The 16,346-nt window shown below is 48.7% G+C and overlaps 1 protein-coding gene across 1 annotated transcript; it reads left to right on the forward strand.

The window, feature by feature from the left end:
• The first annotated feature begins 694 nt into the window (after nt 1-694).
• LOC133504933 (uncharacterized) lies at nt 695-16,342 on the forward strand. The gene is made up of 33 exons (XM_061827675.1): nt 695-850; nt 918-1,019; nt 1,476-1,544; nt 1,622-1,770; nt 1,842-1,884; nt 2,585-2,629; nt 4,713-4,810; nt 4,877-4,974; nt 5,121-5,234; nt 5,509-5,576; nt 5,663-5,771; nt 5,843-5,918; nt 6,020-6,089; nt 6,167-6,299; nt 6,358-6,452; nt 6,529-6,615; nt 6,940-7,176; nt 8,133-8,264; nt 8,865-8,966; nt 9,944-10,012; nt 10,078-10,226; nt 10,297-10,339; nt 10,409-10,453; nt 11,054-11,151; nt 11,263-11,360; nt 11,429-11,542; nt 11,661-11,728; nt 11,848-11,956; nt 12,470-12,545; nt 13,785-13,854; nt 14,411-14,543; nt 14,769-14,981; nt 15,938-16,342. The coding sequence occupies exons 1-33, from the start codon at nt 755-757 to the stop codon at nt 16,321-16,323; spliced, it is 3,594 nt and encodes a 1,197-aa protein (XP_061683659.1). The 5' UTR covers nt 695-754; the 3' UTR covers nt 16,324-16,342.
• Nucleotides 16,343-16,346: the final 4 nt, after the last annotated feature.

Consider the following 16,346-nt stretch of genomic DNA (forward strand, 5'->3'; position numbering starts at 1 on the left):
CATTTTGGGCATTTTACAGCCACCCAAAAGAAAAATAAGGACACCCCCCCCCCCCAAAAAAAAAAAAAAAAAGATTGCGTATGCGGTGACAAGAGGAGACGATCGTCATCCTCAACGCGCCACGTTCGATTCTCTGGGGAGCCGCCGGGCGGGTGGCGACGGCTCGCCGTCACTCACCGGTGACGGCGTCACCTTTGCCGCATGAATTTCATCCATCTGTACATAACTCGGGTTTCATTTTAGAGAGGGGGGGGGCAATTTAAACCCGTTCCACGCCCCAATTAGCCGCTGCATCTGCGATTACGATTAAAAAAAAAAAAAAAGATCTTTTTTGTTGATAGCCGACATGCCCATTCAGGGCGTGGCCCCCCTCTCAGACCAAAGTCGTGCATAGACGAAAATGGACACACTTAAATACATAGATGCAAAAACAGTTAATCCTACCACTAAATGATATGAAATGAATGTAGGAAGTTCCCATTTTAGCCTTGGAAAATGATTTTCTTTTCACCCGAGTAGAAGCGGGAGCGTTTTTCGCAAGCCCGTAAGGTCCATTTGGGTTCTTGAATAGAACCTCGAAAGGTTTTTGGAACGGCCACCGACGAGCGTGTCAAAGTCAAGATTGTCCGAGCGCTTCTCGCCCCCCCCCCCCCCCCGCGGGATTAATTAATAACCTTTCAAGTTTGCATAAGAGGCGGCGGACGCAGCGGCCGAGCCACTTGAGGACGCGGAGCGGCCCCTCCCCACGCGAAACATGGAGAAGGCCCCCGGCGACGAGATATTCCGCTGCCGACTCCCCGTGGCCGTCAGGGAAGAAGTGTACCAGCTCTTGAGGATGATGGGACCCTTGGTACGCCCCCCCCCCCCCCCCACAATGTACTGCGCTCGGGCCTCGAATGATGCCGGTTTGTTCCCAGTTGCTGGCTCGAGTCTTCAGTTATCTGCTTCCGTTTGTGGTCACCATGTTCTGCGGACGCCTGACCAACGAGGTGATGGCCGGCTACGGGTTAGCGTTTGCTGTAAGTGATCGTTTAGGATTTTTCTTTCCAGCAATCGTGATTATTGACGTTGTCTAATGCTTCACATTGTACAACGTTGTTGTTTTATCTGAAGAAATTGATTTCCCAAGTTTTGGGAGATATAGTTGGACTTAGATGTATTTGACTTTGGATGTTTGTTTTTTTTTCTTTTTATCAAAAAAAAAAAAAAGCTTTATTTGGCGATAAAGTAGATATTTTGGTGTTTTTTTTTTTTTTTTGGTTTGTTTAAAAAAAGTATTTATGTATGCTTTTCTTTTGACACCACAAAAAAAAAAAAAAGATTTACGTTTTATACATGCTTTCGTTTGAGAAGAAAAACAAATAGTTTTTAATATTATTTATCCTTTCCCGTCGTGCTTTTTCACGCTTTGTGTCGTACGAAATTGCGCCGCACGCCCCCATCGCTCGACTTTGCTGCACGATTGTCATCCGCAGACCATCAACGTGACCACGGCGGCAACGGGTCGGGGCTTGGGGGTGGCGGTGGACACTTTGGTGGCTCAGGTCTGGGAAAAGGCACTTTTTCCACCGACGGCCGCGCTAGCAAAGCCGGAACGCCGAATAACGCCACCGTGCGACAGACATTCGGCGGCCGGAACCTGCCGCGCGTGGGCGTGATCCTGCAGCGAGGCGTCGTCATCCTGATGCTGTTCTGCCTGCCCTGCTGGGGTCTGCTCCTCAACGCCCGGACCCTCCTGCTCCTCATAGGCCAGGACCCCGAGGTCACCCGGTAACCACAGCGACCGACGTTCCATCGGCAAAGCATCTTTTTTGCGCTCACGCTGAACTTTGCAATTTCAGAATCGCGCAGTTGTACATCACCGCATACCTCCCGGCGATACCCGTAAGTCGAATGCCCGTTGAGGATCGTGGGCCGATGTTGACCCGATTCGCCATCCCGCCTGATTTCTCAGATCGGAAGTGTGACGTCACAAAAACGACAAAACGAAAAGTCTGGCATTTTTGCACGTTCGATGGTTGCGACGGCGTCCGTGCAGTCTGACAGTCAGCGACAAATCTCTGACTATGACGTCAGCCAGTAGGTTTGGCGTGGACCGCCGCTTGCTGTTGTTAACGTACTTGTCAACAACTTATCTACACCAGCAAATCGTCATTTACCGAAACTTTACGGTACAATCCGACAGAACGCCGGCAACCGTCCGTTCGCGCTAGCACTAGCTCGCTAGGCAACATTTTCGTTTGTTGTCTCCGTGGTAACGAGTCTCGCACTGTCACATTGGACCAGTGACGCCTTTTTCTGATTCAGGCTTTCCGACGGCATTTGAGTTGACGGGGTAAAGTTCAACGGTCGTAAAAGACGAGATGAGGAAGCAACGGAATGCGTGTCGAGAAATGACGGTAGCGATCTGACGCAGTCCAATCGTGAAAGACCAAATTTGTTTTGCAGTCTGAGCGAGGCATCAAATGTCAAAAGGGGGATGAAGCCAGGCAAGGCCGCGCTTCAGAACTTGGCAACAGAGGCCCAACCAAATTTGGACCTTTTTGCTATTTTACTGTCTCATAAATGTGGATCCATTCTTCAGGCGGTGTTTCTGTATCAGCTGCAAGTTTCCTACCTTCAGAATCAGGTACACACACACACACACACACGCCCCCACCCTTCTGGAAAATCCACCACCCGAAGCCCGTTTTAGGGTCACTTTATCCATTTCCGGGGTCCCTTCAAAGACAAAAGGCCCAGGCTGATACCGAATTTGAACCACGTCGACTAGTACTTGACGGACGAACACTTCAAACGTGAAATTAAACGTTTGCATCATTGCGTCTGCCCGAATCACGACAGCAAATATTGAAAATAGTGTAGTGACGTGAAATTCGGTAGGCGTGTCTATCACAAGTAGACTCGCGATAAAATCTGAAGAAACGTGAAAACTTGGCATTTGTTATGACGTGGCCATTTTACGGCCACTTGGCTCATTTCTCGAGAGTTCCTTGTTGCCAGACGGCTCCAAAATTGGAACTGCTCTTACCAGACACATCGGCAACATTAAATTGTGAAAGATTTTGCTGATCGAGTTGGAAACAGGAAACGGCTACCGTTTGCTCGCTAGCCAGAGTTGACGGCGGCTCAAAGCTAACGCCCCAAGGACAGGTGAAAACATTCAAAACGCAAGTTTATTCATATCCTCTTCTTTGTGTTACATATACAGGGTACCTCTACTTACAAAATTCATCGATTCCGGAAGTCGTTTTGTAACGTGAAACTTTCGTAAATCCAAACGCAGTTTACATTCAAATTGCCTAATCTGTTCCAAAGCCCCCCCCCCCCACCCCCGCTGCCACCGAAAATTAGCATTCAAAGTCTGCATAATGTGGAGAAGAATTACAAAATTACGTTTCATTTACCTGAAAGAATAAGCTTTCAAAGTGTACATCATGTAAAGAACAAAACAAAATGATGTCGATTTACCTTTGGCGTCGAGCAACGATGCGAAGAGAAGGGTGACGTGTGTGACGACATGTTGCGGGGTTACGGAGACTTAATTCCACTCAAATTGGAAAACAATTTCCTCGACTTCAGCGCTCAACGTCCACTTCGAACCTCTCAATTCGAGCAGCGAGCGGCAGCACGAACGCTACGTGCACCCACGTCTCTTTCATATTTCTCAACAATTTCTTGTTTGGTTTTCATGGAAAAAAAAAACCAACTCTTGTTCTTCTCCTCACTAGCACCGGCACTCAGCATCAATTTCTTGGAGCCCCGCGGTGAAAAAAGATGCATAAATCCGCAAAGAAGTGGCACGGTATGACAATGATACAGGAAGCGCGTCCAGGGTCAAAATGGAGGCAAGTGATGCTACGTGCTTAGCCAATAGGGGGTGCTGCTGCTGCTGCTGCTGCTGCTGCTGCTGCTTGCTGTATTGCGCCGAGCACACCAAGAGACACGATGGCTAAAGATTGACGTCCCTCCGAGCCAACGTGATGCCAGTAAGACACGCTCCAGCTGTGGCCAATGGCAGACGACTTCTAGCACGCGGGGTACAGGATGGGACCGGCGCCATTTTTTCCCGTTGGTATTCCGAATTTCTTTTGGAACTACAGACCAAAATGTTCCGTTCCGGGGTGGCTTTTTGTAAGTAGAGGTAACGTAAAATACGTACAGCGGCGTTTGCTCTGGGCGCGGACACCTCCCTGCGATGGCGTCTCGCACCTTTGTTCTCTACGCACAGACAAAAGTAAATCAAAAGCTTTTAATGTTGTTATATGCTCTTCTCCACAAGCTGCAATAAAATTGAATACAATTTGAACATCTTGGTTTAAAAAAAAAAAAACCAAAAGATACCAAGGCACAGTTTTTGCTCAAATAGATAAATGCCCAAAAGTACAGTTGCAAAATATTACGTGACATTGTTGTTATGTTCAGTGGTTTGAGTTCAAGGAGTTGATGGCTCTGGGGAAAAAGATATAGGTCATTTTGTTATTATTATTATTTTAACTGCGTGTGCATTAATTTGGCCCAAAGTGCGATCGTGAGTGCGAGTGCGATTGGCCGGCGACCGGTTCAGGGTGTAGCCCGCCCGGGACCCTTGTGAGGATAAGCGGCAAAGGAAACGGCTGGCTGGCTGGCTGGCTGGCTGGCTGGGTTTAATTTGCTCCGCTCCGTACCTGCAATGTTCCCCCGAGTCCAAGTCTGCTCGTGCACGGTTGCAGGGCATCATCGTCCCCCAGATGTACGCTGGCGCCCTGGCCAACGTGGCGAACCTGCTGACAAACTACGTCTTCATTCACGCGCTCGACCTCGGGGTGAAGTGCGTGAACACACGTGGCGCTCGTGCGCGCGCACGTCAAGACATTCATTTGTGCCATTTTCTCAGCGGCTCCGCAGCGGCCAACACTTTGTCGAAGATTTACATCTGCGCCTTCCTGTTTGCGTGCATCTGGTGGAAGAAGCTGCACAAAGCCACGTGGCGAGGTGAGATTAAAAAAAAGAAAAGCAAGAAATGTGCCTATGAAATGACAATAACGCGGTCTGAGAGAGATATTGCAGTTTTGCACGATCCGTCGTCGGAATTTGTCTCGCGACTGCGTCCGTAAGTGCGAGTGTTGCTCCCCCTGCAGGCTGGAGTCTGGACTCGCTGCAGGAGTGGGGCCCCTTCATGAAGTTGGCCCTCCCCAGCACCCTCATGACGTGTTTCGAATGGTGGCTTTATGACTTTGGGGGCTTTTTCGCAGGTTCACGTGTCATTCACATACTTTTCTCTTTCATCCTTTTCCCATTTTCGATTTGTTTTTGCCTGTCTAAAGATGTCCAACGGTTTGATTTGACGCTCACCAATTTAGTTGATGATGATTTTTTTTTTTTTTTTTTTCCAATGATCTCTTTTTGAATTGATTTGAGTCTGCTGTACAATTGTTTTTTCTTTTTTGCTTTCTCGTTTGAATCTTTTCCGATTGATGTCCGATTTGAATGTGCAAAATTTGTGATTGTGTGAGCGGCGTGTGCCAGGAATTCTGGGAAAAGACCAGCTGGCGGTCCATCACGCCCTGATAACAGTGGGGAACCTCAACTACATGGTACGCCGTAGTGAGGAAATCTGTCGCCGCCGCCGCCGGTGGCCATTTTGTGTCTCGGTCCGGACGGATGTCATCCAAAATGGCAGATGACGCTGAGCATCCAGGGGGCGGCGTGCGCCCGGGTGGGCAACGCCCTCGGCGCGGGCCACACCGCGGGAGCTCTCTTCACCTGCAAGGTGGCGCTCTCGCTTTCAGGTGGGAGGCCGGCGAAGCCGCTCGCCGCCGCTCGCGGCTTCGCCGTCAGCCGCGTGTTGTGTCGTCGCCAGTCGTCTTCACCGTCGTCCAGGCCGCCGTCCTCGGATCGACCAAATCCGTCATCGGCTTCCTCTTCACCTCTGACGCGTGAGTCTCTCGGCTGCGAGACTGAATTCAAATCCATTTCTTTTGTGAGTGAATTATTTTGAGCCTGGTGTGAGGAAAAGAAATCCCGCGATCTCCTTCAGGAAGATCGTCCGCCTCCTCTCCGGCTTGCTGAGCGTTTACAGCTTCCTGCAGATATTTGACGGCATTGTGGTGCGTAGCAAATGTTTGGAAATCCATCCCGAAACGTCTTTGCAAATCTCTATAAAAACGCACTCGATTCCCTGCAGGGGGTGTCGGCGGGCATCTTTTTCGGAACCGGCAAGCAAAAGATCGCGGCGGTGGCCAACTTGGTCGGCTACTACGGCGTCGGCCTCTCCGTCGGTGTGGTGCTGATGTTTGTGGCCAAACTCAACATTTTAGGTATCGACGTTTTGAGACGCTCAACGCTCGCCACTGCTCAATGTTTTTGCTTCGACAGGTTTCTGGCTGGGCCTTCTCCTTTGCGTGGTCCTCCAATCCACCTTCTACGTGGCGGTCATATTCCGACTCAACTGGAAGAGGATCACGGAGGAGGTGCCGGTTTCGCCGTGGACCGCGATGACGTCGGAACGGTCGCGGCTTCTCACGTGTCGCGCTCGTTTCTCTGCAGGCGCTGAAACGAGCGCAGACCACGACCATTGCGGCGTTACTGAACACGAGCACTGCGACGGACCACCGCGCAGGACTCGGGCGCAACGTGAGACCCGCACGGGTTCCTTCCTGACCGAGTAACTGACACTTGAGCGTCAACTGTCGGACTGAACTGGTCATGCAAATTACTGAGCGATTGCCGACAAACTCGCCAACCGACTGACGGAATTACAAGCTAGCAACTCACCGCCTGACTTTCTGACCGACTACCGGACTGACTGAATGTCCAGTTCACGCCCGGACGGACGGACGGACGGACGGACTGACCTGAGTCAACAGCCGACTGTCACCAAAGCGACGGCGGGCTGTGTTTTATGTGTATTGCAATACCGCACAAATGTGTCAATTCGTGCTCCGACTTGTTCCCAAGTCCGCAGAAGGTTCGACCCACGTGAGCGGCGAGACTCCACCGGCTGACCCGGACGACGTCGGGCAACTCTCCGTCTCCCAGTTGGTTCTCCGCCGTGGCGTCACCGCGGTTACGCTGCTGGGCCTCCTCGTGGCGGGCGTTTGCCTCCACTTCCTGGTGCCGCCGACCGAGAACCTTTCGCCGCTTCGGGTCAACCTCACCGACGCCAACGTCACAAGCGCTGCTGCGTCGGACTACTGAAGACGAGATGAAACTTTTGAGCAATCGGCAAAAAGTCATCTTTTTTCTTGTCCTCGACCAATGTTGTGTGCCACTTTGAACGAGTCGATTTTTTTCCTCTGTTATTAAATTCATGTTATATTGTTCGAGTCAGCTGAGATAAACACAAATACATCCGCGAACCCAGTGAGCATAAGTGGGTCAGAAAATGCATGGATGTGTTGTATTATACTAAAAAAAAATAATAATAATAATAATTGTAGCATTGAAGCGTTTCTTCTTAATGAAATGAGACTTGTTGTTATAAAATGCAAATATGTACGCAAACAGTGATGACAACAGTGCAACTTCATTTCAGTGGTGTCCGCCATCCCCCATAAAAACAAGAAAAAGTATACGGGGGGGGTACACACAAAATGCTAAAAGCAACAATAACAAAATTGGGCTCACATTTATTTTTAGCATAGATCTGAAATTTAGTTTAGCGACAAATGGCACAATTGAAGGCTGTACATGACAAATGTGATCATTCATTAAAATAAAATAAAAAAAATGCTCCCCAGCAAAAGCGCGAGAGGAAGACGGTTGAGGGATGTTCTGAAGGAAGTTGGTGTTAAAGAGGAACACGCAGGAGATCAAATCGGTTTACATGGAAAAAAGAAGATGCGCTGTAATGACCCCCCCCCCAAATCCCAAACCCAAAGAAAAAGATGTTCAAGAAAAATGTATTTTGAAGCTTATTTTCCTCACTGAGCAGACTTTGGTAGATGTTGCCGTTGCAAGTGTGAGCGATTGTTTTGCTCTTTTTTTTTTTTTTTTCATTTTTGTTGTTGTGTTCTGCAGCAGCAATCTGAGTTGTTTCAGCTGCGCTCGACGGGGGGACGGGGGCGGGGGGGGCGGGGGGGGGGGCTCTCCAAAGGAAGTGAGCCGCCGCTCCATTTCAGCCTCAAAGTGACTTTTGAAGTGAAAACAAGAGACGGGAAAAGTGCGAGTGTGCAAAGTACGAGAAGACGGACATGGCGGGCGACCGGACGGTCTTGGGTCTGGAGATGCCCCCGAGCCACAGAGAAGAACTGTACCACATCTTGAGGATGACCGGTCCTCTGGTAAGGCGCCACCTTTTCTGTACGTATTCGGCTTTTATTCTGGGGGCTGACATTTGTACGATAACAAGCCCCCACAAAGCAGTGGGGTGGGGGGCAAAGACGTTCTTAATTAGCTAAAAATAAAAATGATGGAGAGAGTAATAAGAAGAATCACAAAATCTTTCGGAAAATGTTATGTTAAATACTACGAGCACAAAGCAGAAGATACTTATTAATGGATCATCTTAAAATCTATACAACCACTATTCTGTAATATTGTAGTTAAAAAGCTATTTTAACTTAAAAAAAAAAAAAACATTTTCAAATCTTTTACAGTGAAAATAGAATTTGATCTAGGATAGAGCCCTGAGGTACGCCAAATGTGATTGTAAAAAAAATCCACTGCAAACTATATACACACAAAAGAAAATTGATGAAATACTTTGAACATTTTATTCATTCTTTAAATATGATGAAAACCTGACAAGATGTCATGACAAGTAGTCCATTATGGAACGCAAATTCAACACACAAATAGAATATTTTGTCACCTCCTCTGGAGACACGCGATTGTCATCTCATAAGTTTGTGGCCACTGTTTTGTCCTTTGCGTCTCTGCAGTTGCTCTCTCGGGTCCTCGTTTATCTGCTCCCCTTCGTGGTCACCGTGTTTTCTGGGCGTCTGGGCAACGAGGTGATGGCCGGCTACGGGTTGGCATCCGCCGTAAGTGCTTTTCTCGTCCCCTCCCCTTACACAGTGAGATAATTGAGTTCCCGTCAAAAACCGTGGTCGCCTGTGACGTCATCAGTCGGCGCACGTTCCCGGTGAAAACAAAATGGCGTCACGTCCCGTGTGTGTCAGGTCCCGTCAAGGTCACGTCAAGTCTACACGGACGCCCGTTTCTTCTACCCGTCGGTTCAACACGTTCAGAGATGATATGAAGAGCACGAGGAGCGAGACTTCATATTTTCGATAATCCAGTAAAGCCGACGACCACTTGAACGTTAACCGTTAGCCGTTGTGACGTTCGCTACGATCTTTGGTGGTCGTCGTTTTCTCTCCTGGCTCTCTTTCGTCGCACTTTCCAAAGCTTCCAAGTAACCCTCATGACCCCGGCACGACCTCGGCCGAAGTTGTCGGCCGCGCGGGTACTCGAACGGCCCCCGGCGAAGGCCAGTCAGGAACGGTTCGGCGGAGGTGTCGGATTCTCCTCCAAAGCTGACGTAAACGGATTCCGGTTAGAATTGCCAGAAAGATGAACAAACTGCCATTCGAGTGAAAGTTTCCAAGCAACAAATCGGTCGCCGACATTCGAACACAACCGCCGCCTTCTCAACAAAGTACCGTTCATCGAAAATACCCCGGAACTGATTGGTGGGTTTTCTGAAGGTTTTCCTGGCGTCCAAGTCAAATGCACATGACGGAAGTGGACCCTTGTGGGGCGGGGGGGGGGGGGGTAGTACCGCAGTCGTGAATTAGCTATGACGCTAGTTCTGACGAGACTGAGATGTGCAAAGCCGCGCCGACATCAGACGTAGGTGGGCATTCGCCGTAGATTCCATCAAACGCTGTAACGTGTCATTTTTTTGCACCCTCAACTTTCCGCACCCCCTTTCGTCATATTTAAGAGAGGGGGTGCAAATATTCTCACGACAGTACTTTCCATCCTCGCCAAGTCACTCGTTTGCGCTCGGTTTCAGACCATCAACGTCACCACAGCGGCAACAGGCTACGGGCTGAGTCTTGCTTGCGATACTTTGGTCTCCCAGGTACGGAAAAGCCGTCACGTCTTAGCATAAAACCGCACAATGGAGCCAAAATGTATCCGCGACAGACCTTCGGCGGGAAGAACCTGCTGCGCGTGGGCGTCATCCTGCAGCGAGGCGTCGTCATCCTGCTCTTGTTCTGTCTGCCCTGTTGGGGTCTGCTCCTGAATGCCCAGAACCTCCTGCTGCTCATGGGCCAGCACCCTGAGGTCACCCGGTAAGGAAGGTCCGAACCAGCCGGCCGCTCCGCTCCCCTGCCTGCGGAAACGTTCCGACCTCCGTTTCAGAATTGCACATCTGTACATCGTAGCTTCCCTTCCAGCCGTGCCGGTGAGTTGCGAGTTTGTTTTTTGCAAAATGAGCGGTCGCCGTCGTCGTGACGGCGTTCTCGTCTTTTAGGCGATGTTTCTGCACAATCTTCAAGTGTCTTACTTGCAGAACCAGGTGAGCTCAGAAACAATCCCCGCACGTTCGTGTCCGAAGGCCTGCACAGGTTCCGCCGTGTTTTGTCGTCCTCTCTTTCGTCCACCGGGAGGCGACGCGCGAGCGTCGAGTCGTACGAACGCTCCTCTCAAAAGAAAAACCCATTTTTACGAGAAAAAAAAAAGATTCTCACGTATCAAAGATAACAGAAGCAGGAAAGTTTGGATGTTTTCAAAATGAGTAGCAGTACAGTAATCTTACGACAATACAGTCACGCTTATTAACACCTTTAGCAAGTAGAACCACCAATGTAATATTTAGCTAGCCAAATAGTGCTTAGGAGGTGCACCGCCACCGATCTTGGCTGGAAGTAGAAGAAATAACTGCAAGAAGCGCCAGACTTCCAGCGCTCGCCTTGATCATTGTCGCACTGTCGACGACCTGGCGTGATCCTGATTTTCAAATCAGCAAATTACCCCCCCCCCCCCAGCACTTGGGACCACTTTTGGTCGCGTGGCCGTGCAAGCGAACAAGACAGTACGGTTTTCAGTTTTTCAGTGTGGCCCAAATTATCCAGGGTCTGATTGGCCGTTTTCTATTTTTCTTTTTCTCTCTTTTCAGGGTATAATTCTTCCGCAAATGTACACGGCAGCCGCGGCGAACGTCGTCAATGCGATTTTGAACTACGTTTTACTGTACTGGCTGGATTTCGGGGTGACGTGAGTACACGTTGGGTGGATTGGAGCCACCGCCTTGGCGCCCTCCCTTTTCTTTTGTCCTTGCCTCTCTATGGTACCTCCGTGTTGTTGTTTCTGACGCGCGCCCCCTAGCGGATCGGCGGCCGCCAACGCTCTCTCTCAGATTAGCATCTGTGCTCTGCTGTTTGTGTACATTCGCTGGAAGAAGCTGCACGTATCAACCTGGGGAGGTGAGGCTTGGGTGACCTTGTCGTGACCCCCCCCCCCCCACCCACTTCCACGTTTCCCCTCGTTCCAGGCTGGTCAGTGGAATCTCTGCACGAGTGGGGCTCCTACATGAGGCTGGCCGTTCCCAGCATGCTCATGAAGTGTTTCGAGTGGTGGGTTTATGAGTTTGGTGGCTTCTTCGCGGGTAACTTACCTCCACACGTGCCCACGACGCAAATTTCTACCCACTGTGCCCGCCTGCCGCCATGTCCGGTCCACCAATTTCTGGCGCATTTTCATCATCATGTGATTTTGCCTTTCAGGCATGTTAAGCCAAGACGAGCTGGCGGCCCAGCACGCGGTCATGATGGTGACACTCCTGGCCTACATGGTACGGCATGTAGTACGCTTTGTACCTCACAAGCTATATTTTGGTTTTTTTGTTTTGTTTTGTTTTTATTCCCTTCCTGAGCCTCTCCTTTGATTTTTTTTTTTTTTTTTTTTCCCCAGTTCCCTTTTGGCATCCAGGCCGCGGCGTGCGCCCGGGTGGGCAACGCCCTCGGGGCCGGAGACACGGGCCGGGCCGTCCTCGCCTGCAAGGTGTCGCTCGCCCTCGCAGGTCCCTTTCGACTTTCGACTTTTTCTTCATCTCTCAGCAGAATTGTGCTCAGTGGGAGGAGCATTAGGAACACAAACGAAAAATGGGGGACGGAAAAATTGACTTATCTAAAAAAATATATTTTTTTAGATAAATCAATTTATATATATATATATATATATATATTTTTTTTTTGGGAGGGCCTGTTCTTTTCACAAGATTATTACTTATTTTCATAAAAAGTACAGCTTTAGGTTCAGTTTGAGACGTTCCTCACAAAATTTCTCATAACTACTTCAACTTTTTCTCTGCAAAAAAAAATAATTCTTTCCTCACAAAATGTGTATTTTTTTCCTCTCAGAAGTATCACAATATTTGATATTTTTGTCGTCTTGTTTTTCATCTTTGTGAGGTTTCCTTTCCATAAAACTTCACTCCCCCCCCCCCCCCAATCAAAATTCCAATTCCGTTCTTCCCGGTCACCGTGACACCCCCCCCCCACCCCCAACCTTGGCGTGTTTGTTTTTCTCGCAGCCGCGTTCGGACTCGCGGAAGGCGTCGTCCTGGCCTCCACGAAATCCGTCATCGGCTTCATCTTCACTTCTGATCAGTGAGTGGCGGTCACGCCTCGCAACCTGTAAACTTGGCCCCGACACGGGACCTTCCTGAAGTCTGGAGCGCTTTTGTTTTGCTTATTAGGGAAAATGATTCCTCGCACGAGTAGAAATGATCTGTTTTGAAGTCAAAATGTGCTCAAAATAATAATAGCGTTATTCACTTTACTGGGTTTAATAGAAATGATCTTGTGTTGAACCATCGCTATTGGTAAAAACAAAAATTGTCTGAACGTGAAAAAGGTGCGGTCAATACTTGAATGCCACGCAAGGCATTTTTCTGTTTTGGCTTTAGTCTCAACTATTAAAACTTGTTTTCTGAACAAAAACAAATCGAATTTAAAAATTGATGTCGTACATTCTTGAAAAAAAAAAATGTTGGTAAAATAAAAATTTGTGGTTGCATGCGGGTCACGTGGCTTTTGTCCGGGTGGGCACTCCGCGATTTCCTCCCACGTCGCAAAAACGTGCAAAATGAATTTGGACACTCCAAATTGCCCCCTCAGTGGGATTGTGAGTGTTCCTATTTGCCCTGCGATTGGCTGGCAACCGGTCGGAGGGTGTGCCCCAAAGTTAACTGGGATATCGCCTCCAGCACTCTTGCGACTCTCGTCAGGATAAGCATCTCAGATAATGGACGGATGGATAAAGATTTGTCAACTTAAAACTGTGCTTTTCTTCTCAAAAACACAACCAAACTATACTTTATAGTCTCACAAAATGCTTATTGTTTTTCAAACTACAGTCAGTTGTTTTTGTTTTTTTTTTTTTTCTTCTTTTCTAAAGAATACAAAGGGGTCCAAGAATTGACCCTTGAGGGACCCCAGAGGTGATTTGCCATTTGACGAGGTGGAACAAAATAACATGCCGCCGATCCTCATTCGGGTCCCGGGCGGGCCAGAGCTTCATCCAGTTGACTCGAGCGAGCGGTGGGGCACGCCCTGAATTGGTCGCCAGCCAATTCCAGCGCACACGTGGACAAACAACCATTTGCGCTGACAATGGCACCTATGAGCAATTTGGAGTTTTCAGCAAATATACCCTGCAGGTTTTTGGGATATGGGAGGAAATGGGAAACTCAGGTCCACATGGGGCGAGAACATACAAAGTCCGCCCAGGCGAGGCCGGGATTTGAAGCCCAGACCTCAGAACTGTGAGGCCGACGCGCTAACCCGTTTTTCATCATGCCGTATTTTTTATGCTGATTCTACAAGAAAAGCATTTTGTCATTCCAGGAAGATCGTCAATCTGGTTTCCCTTTTGATGAACGCTTACTGCTTCCTTCAGTTCTTCGACGGCCTCGTGGTGAGTCTTGCTTGCGTTACCGTGACGCATCGTGTATAATGCAATGGTCCCTAAAAAAAAAAAAAAAATTGTCAATATTGCCCATTATACACGGCTCTAAGGGAATTTGATGCTACCATCGAGATGATGAAAAAGTGTACGCTTTCATTCTAATAAGCCAACGCCACCAAGAGGTTATGAGAACGTTTCATTCCATTGTGACAGGAGTACAGATGTACAGTTGTGCTCAACAGTTTATGACTTAGGATTTATGCTATATATTAATTTTTATAGATTTTTTTTTTTTTAACATGACTGTACTGGTGACTGAACAACAACCACTCTTAATTTCTTCGTGATAATGAAGTGGATGGTTTACTTTGAATAACTGTCCAATTTTTGTCTGATCTTTTCTTTTGTGAAATGTGCGTATCTTACAATTGAATCCAACTCGGAAGCACAATTGTGTTTTCTCGTTGAGTAAATAAGAAGTAGACCAGTAGGATCAAGTCAATAAAAAGCAGGTACGACTTGTTGAAACGTTGAAAGTGCTCCAGAGGACTTTTTTTTTGTCTAGTGCGTGTGCACGGGCATCTTTCTGGGGACGGGAAAAGCCAAAATTCCCGCCGCCGCCAACCTGATCGGCTATTACGGCGTCGGACTCACGCTCAGCATCACGCTCATGTTTGTGGCTAAGCTCCGAATTTTAGGTAGGTGAGGTTCTGGTCCCGGTTTGGGCTGCTTGCCGCTCTCGTGGCCGCTCGCTTGCTTGCTTGCTTGCCCCGCCGCTCATCCTCACCTTAGCCGCCCTGTTACGTTTTGTTGCTGCTTTGTGCTCTTGCCGTATGTATTTTCCCCTCGTTCATCATCCCTCTCAAAAATAACGCGATAAACTGCATCAACATATGGCTTATTTTTCCATTTTCGGTTGAAAGGTTTCTGGCTGGGGATGCTGATTTGCGTTATCCTGCAGTCCATCCTTTACGTCGTCGTCATCTTCAAGCTGGACTGGGAGAGGATGACGGAGGAGGTAAATCCACGAGGACATAATTCACCAATCAACTTGACCGACGTCACCGTGAAAACAGGAACAACAAAAACAAAAAGTTGCACAGTTGGAGCGTCGCAGACTCCTGTGGCGTTTTCTAGTACGGACGACCCTTCGAAAGTAGAAACCAAGACCTTTTGTTTCAGGACATCGAGTCCAAGAACCTTTTTTGCGTGCCTTGTCACGTTCAACACGTTTTTTTTTTTTTTTTTTTGTGTGTACGTCGCTTCCCATTTTTGGTGGTTAAGTCGTCGCTAGGCAGAATTGAATCCCAAGTGGAATTTAAATGGGACCTTTCCAAGCAAAGGCCCCCGATTTTTTTTTTTTTTTTTTGCACGCCCGCAATGACGCCACTGAATTTTGCTTCAGTTGGTGAAACCCAAATTGTGGTCAGCGGCACTTTTACGACAGTCTCTTATGATTTCATCAGGCAAATTCCCACGATTGCAAGGAAACCAATGAAAATGGAGACGTTTTCTCCATCGAGTGGATTCAAATTCAAACAATTCACGTTTGAAATTTTGCAGTATTTCCCACATAAAAGGTCCAAATTATTTGAGGCATTTTCTAACTTCACCTCCTTTCTTCACGGATTCAAACCATTTCAATTTCAAAATGTTCAGCTCATACACATTCTACATTATTCATCCATCCATTTGCTTAGCCGCTTATCCTCACGAGGGTCGCGGGGAGTGCCGAGGCCTATCCCAGCTATCAATGGGCAGGAGGATCGAACCCGGTACCTCAGAGCAGTGAGGCCAACGCTTTTAGCAGCTAATCCGCCATGCCCCCATTCTACATAACATTTTTGATATTTACCCCCACGTTCCACATTTTTGAGCATTTCAAACTGCTCATCTCGGGGACGGGAACGATTATCTTGTTGCCAAAATTCCCAAACAGATTTTTGTCCACATTTCTTGACCGATTCCAGGTCATTTTGGGAAACATTTTACATATAGCGTATAATACGATACTGCCAAAAGTATTTTCATTTTCTTTTCTTTTTGGGAATTGCATCCTGTGGTCTTTTTTTTGTTGTCGTCGTCGTCGTAGGCCGTGAAGCGCGCCCAACAGAACACACACGCAGCTGCCTTACCGAACCCGGCCGCGCAGGACCAGTACCGGCCCGTCACGCGCGACGCCCGCATGGTCCCGGAGCGGCGGCGTCGACGGCCCGGCGGCGCCCACCCCCCTCTGAGCCAGCTGCTGCTCAGGCGAGGCCTCACGCTGGCGGGCGCCCTCGCCCTGCTGGCGACGGGCACCTGTGTCTACTTCCTGGTGCCCCCGCCCGAGGCCCCCCAGCCGGCGCGCAATCTGACTGCAACGGACTGGGCCAATGGCACACGTTATTGATCGCGACGGCGACGACATTGAAGGGATTCAAACGTCACATTCGGGCCAACCGCTGCCGGTCGCCCAGCAGAGGACGGCCTAGTTAAAAAAAAAAAAAAAAAAGAAGAAG

The sequence above is a fragment of the Syngnathoides biaculeatus genome, chromosome 8 (genome assembly GCF_019802595.1).
Source record: "Syngnathoides biaculeatus isolate LvHL_M chromosome 8, ASM1980259v1, whole genome shotgun sequence".
NCBI classification, from domain to species: Eukaryota; Metazoa; Chordata; class Actinopteri; order Syngnathiformes; family Syngnathidae; genus Syngnathoides; species Syngnathoides biaculeatus.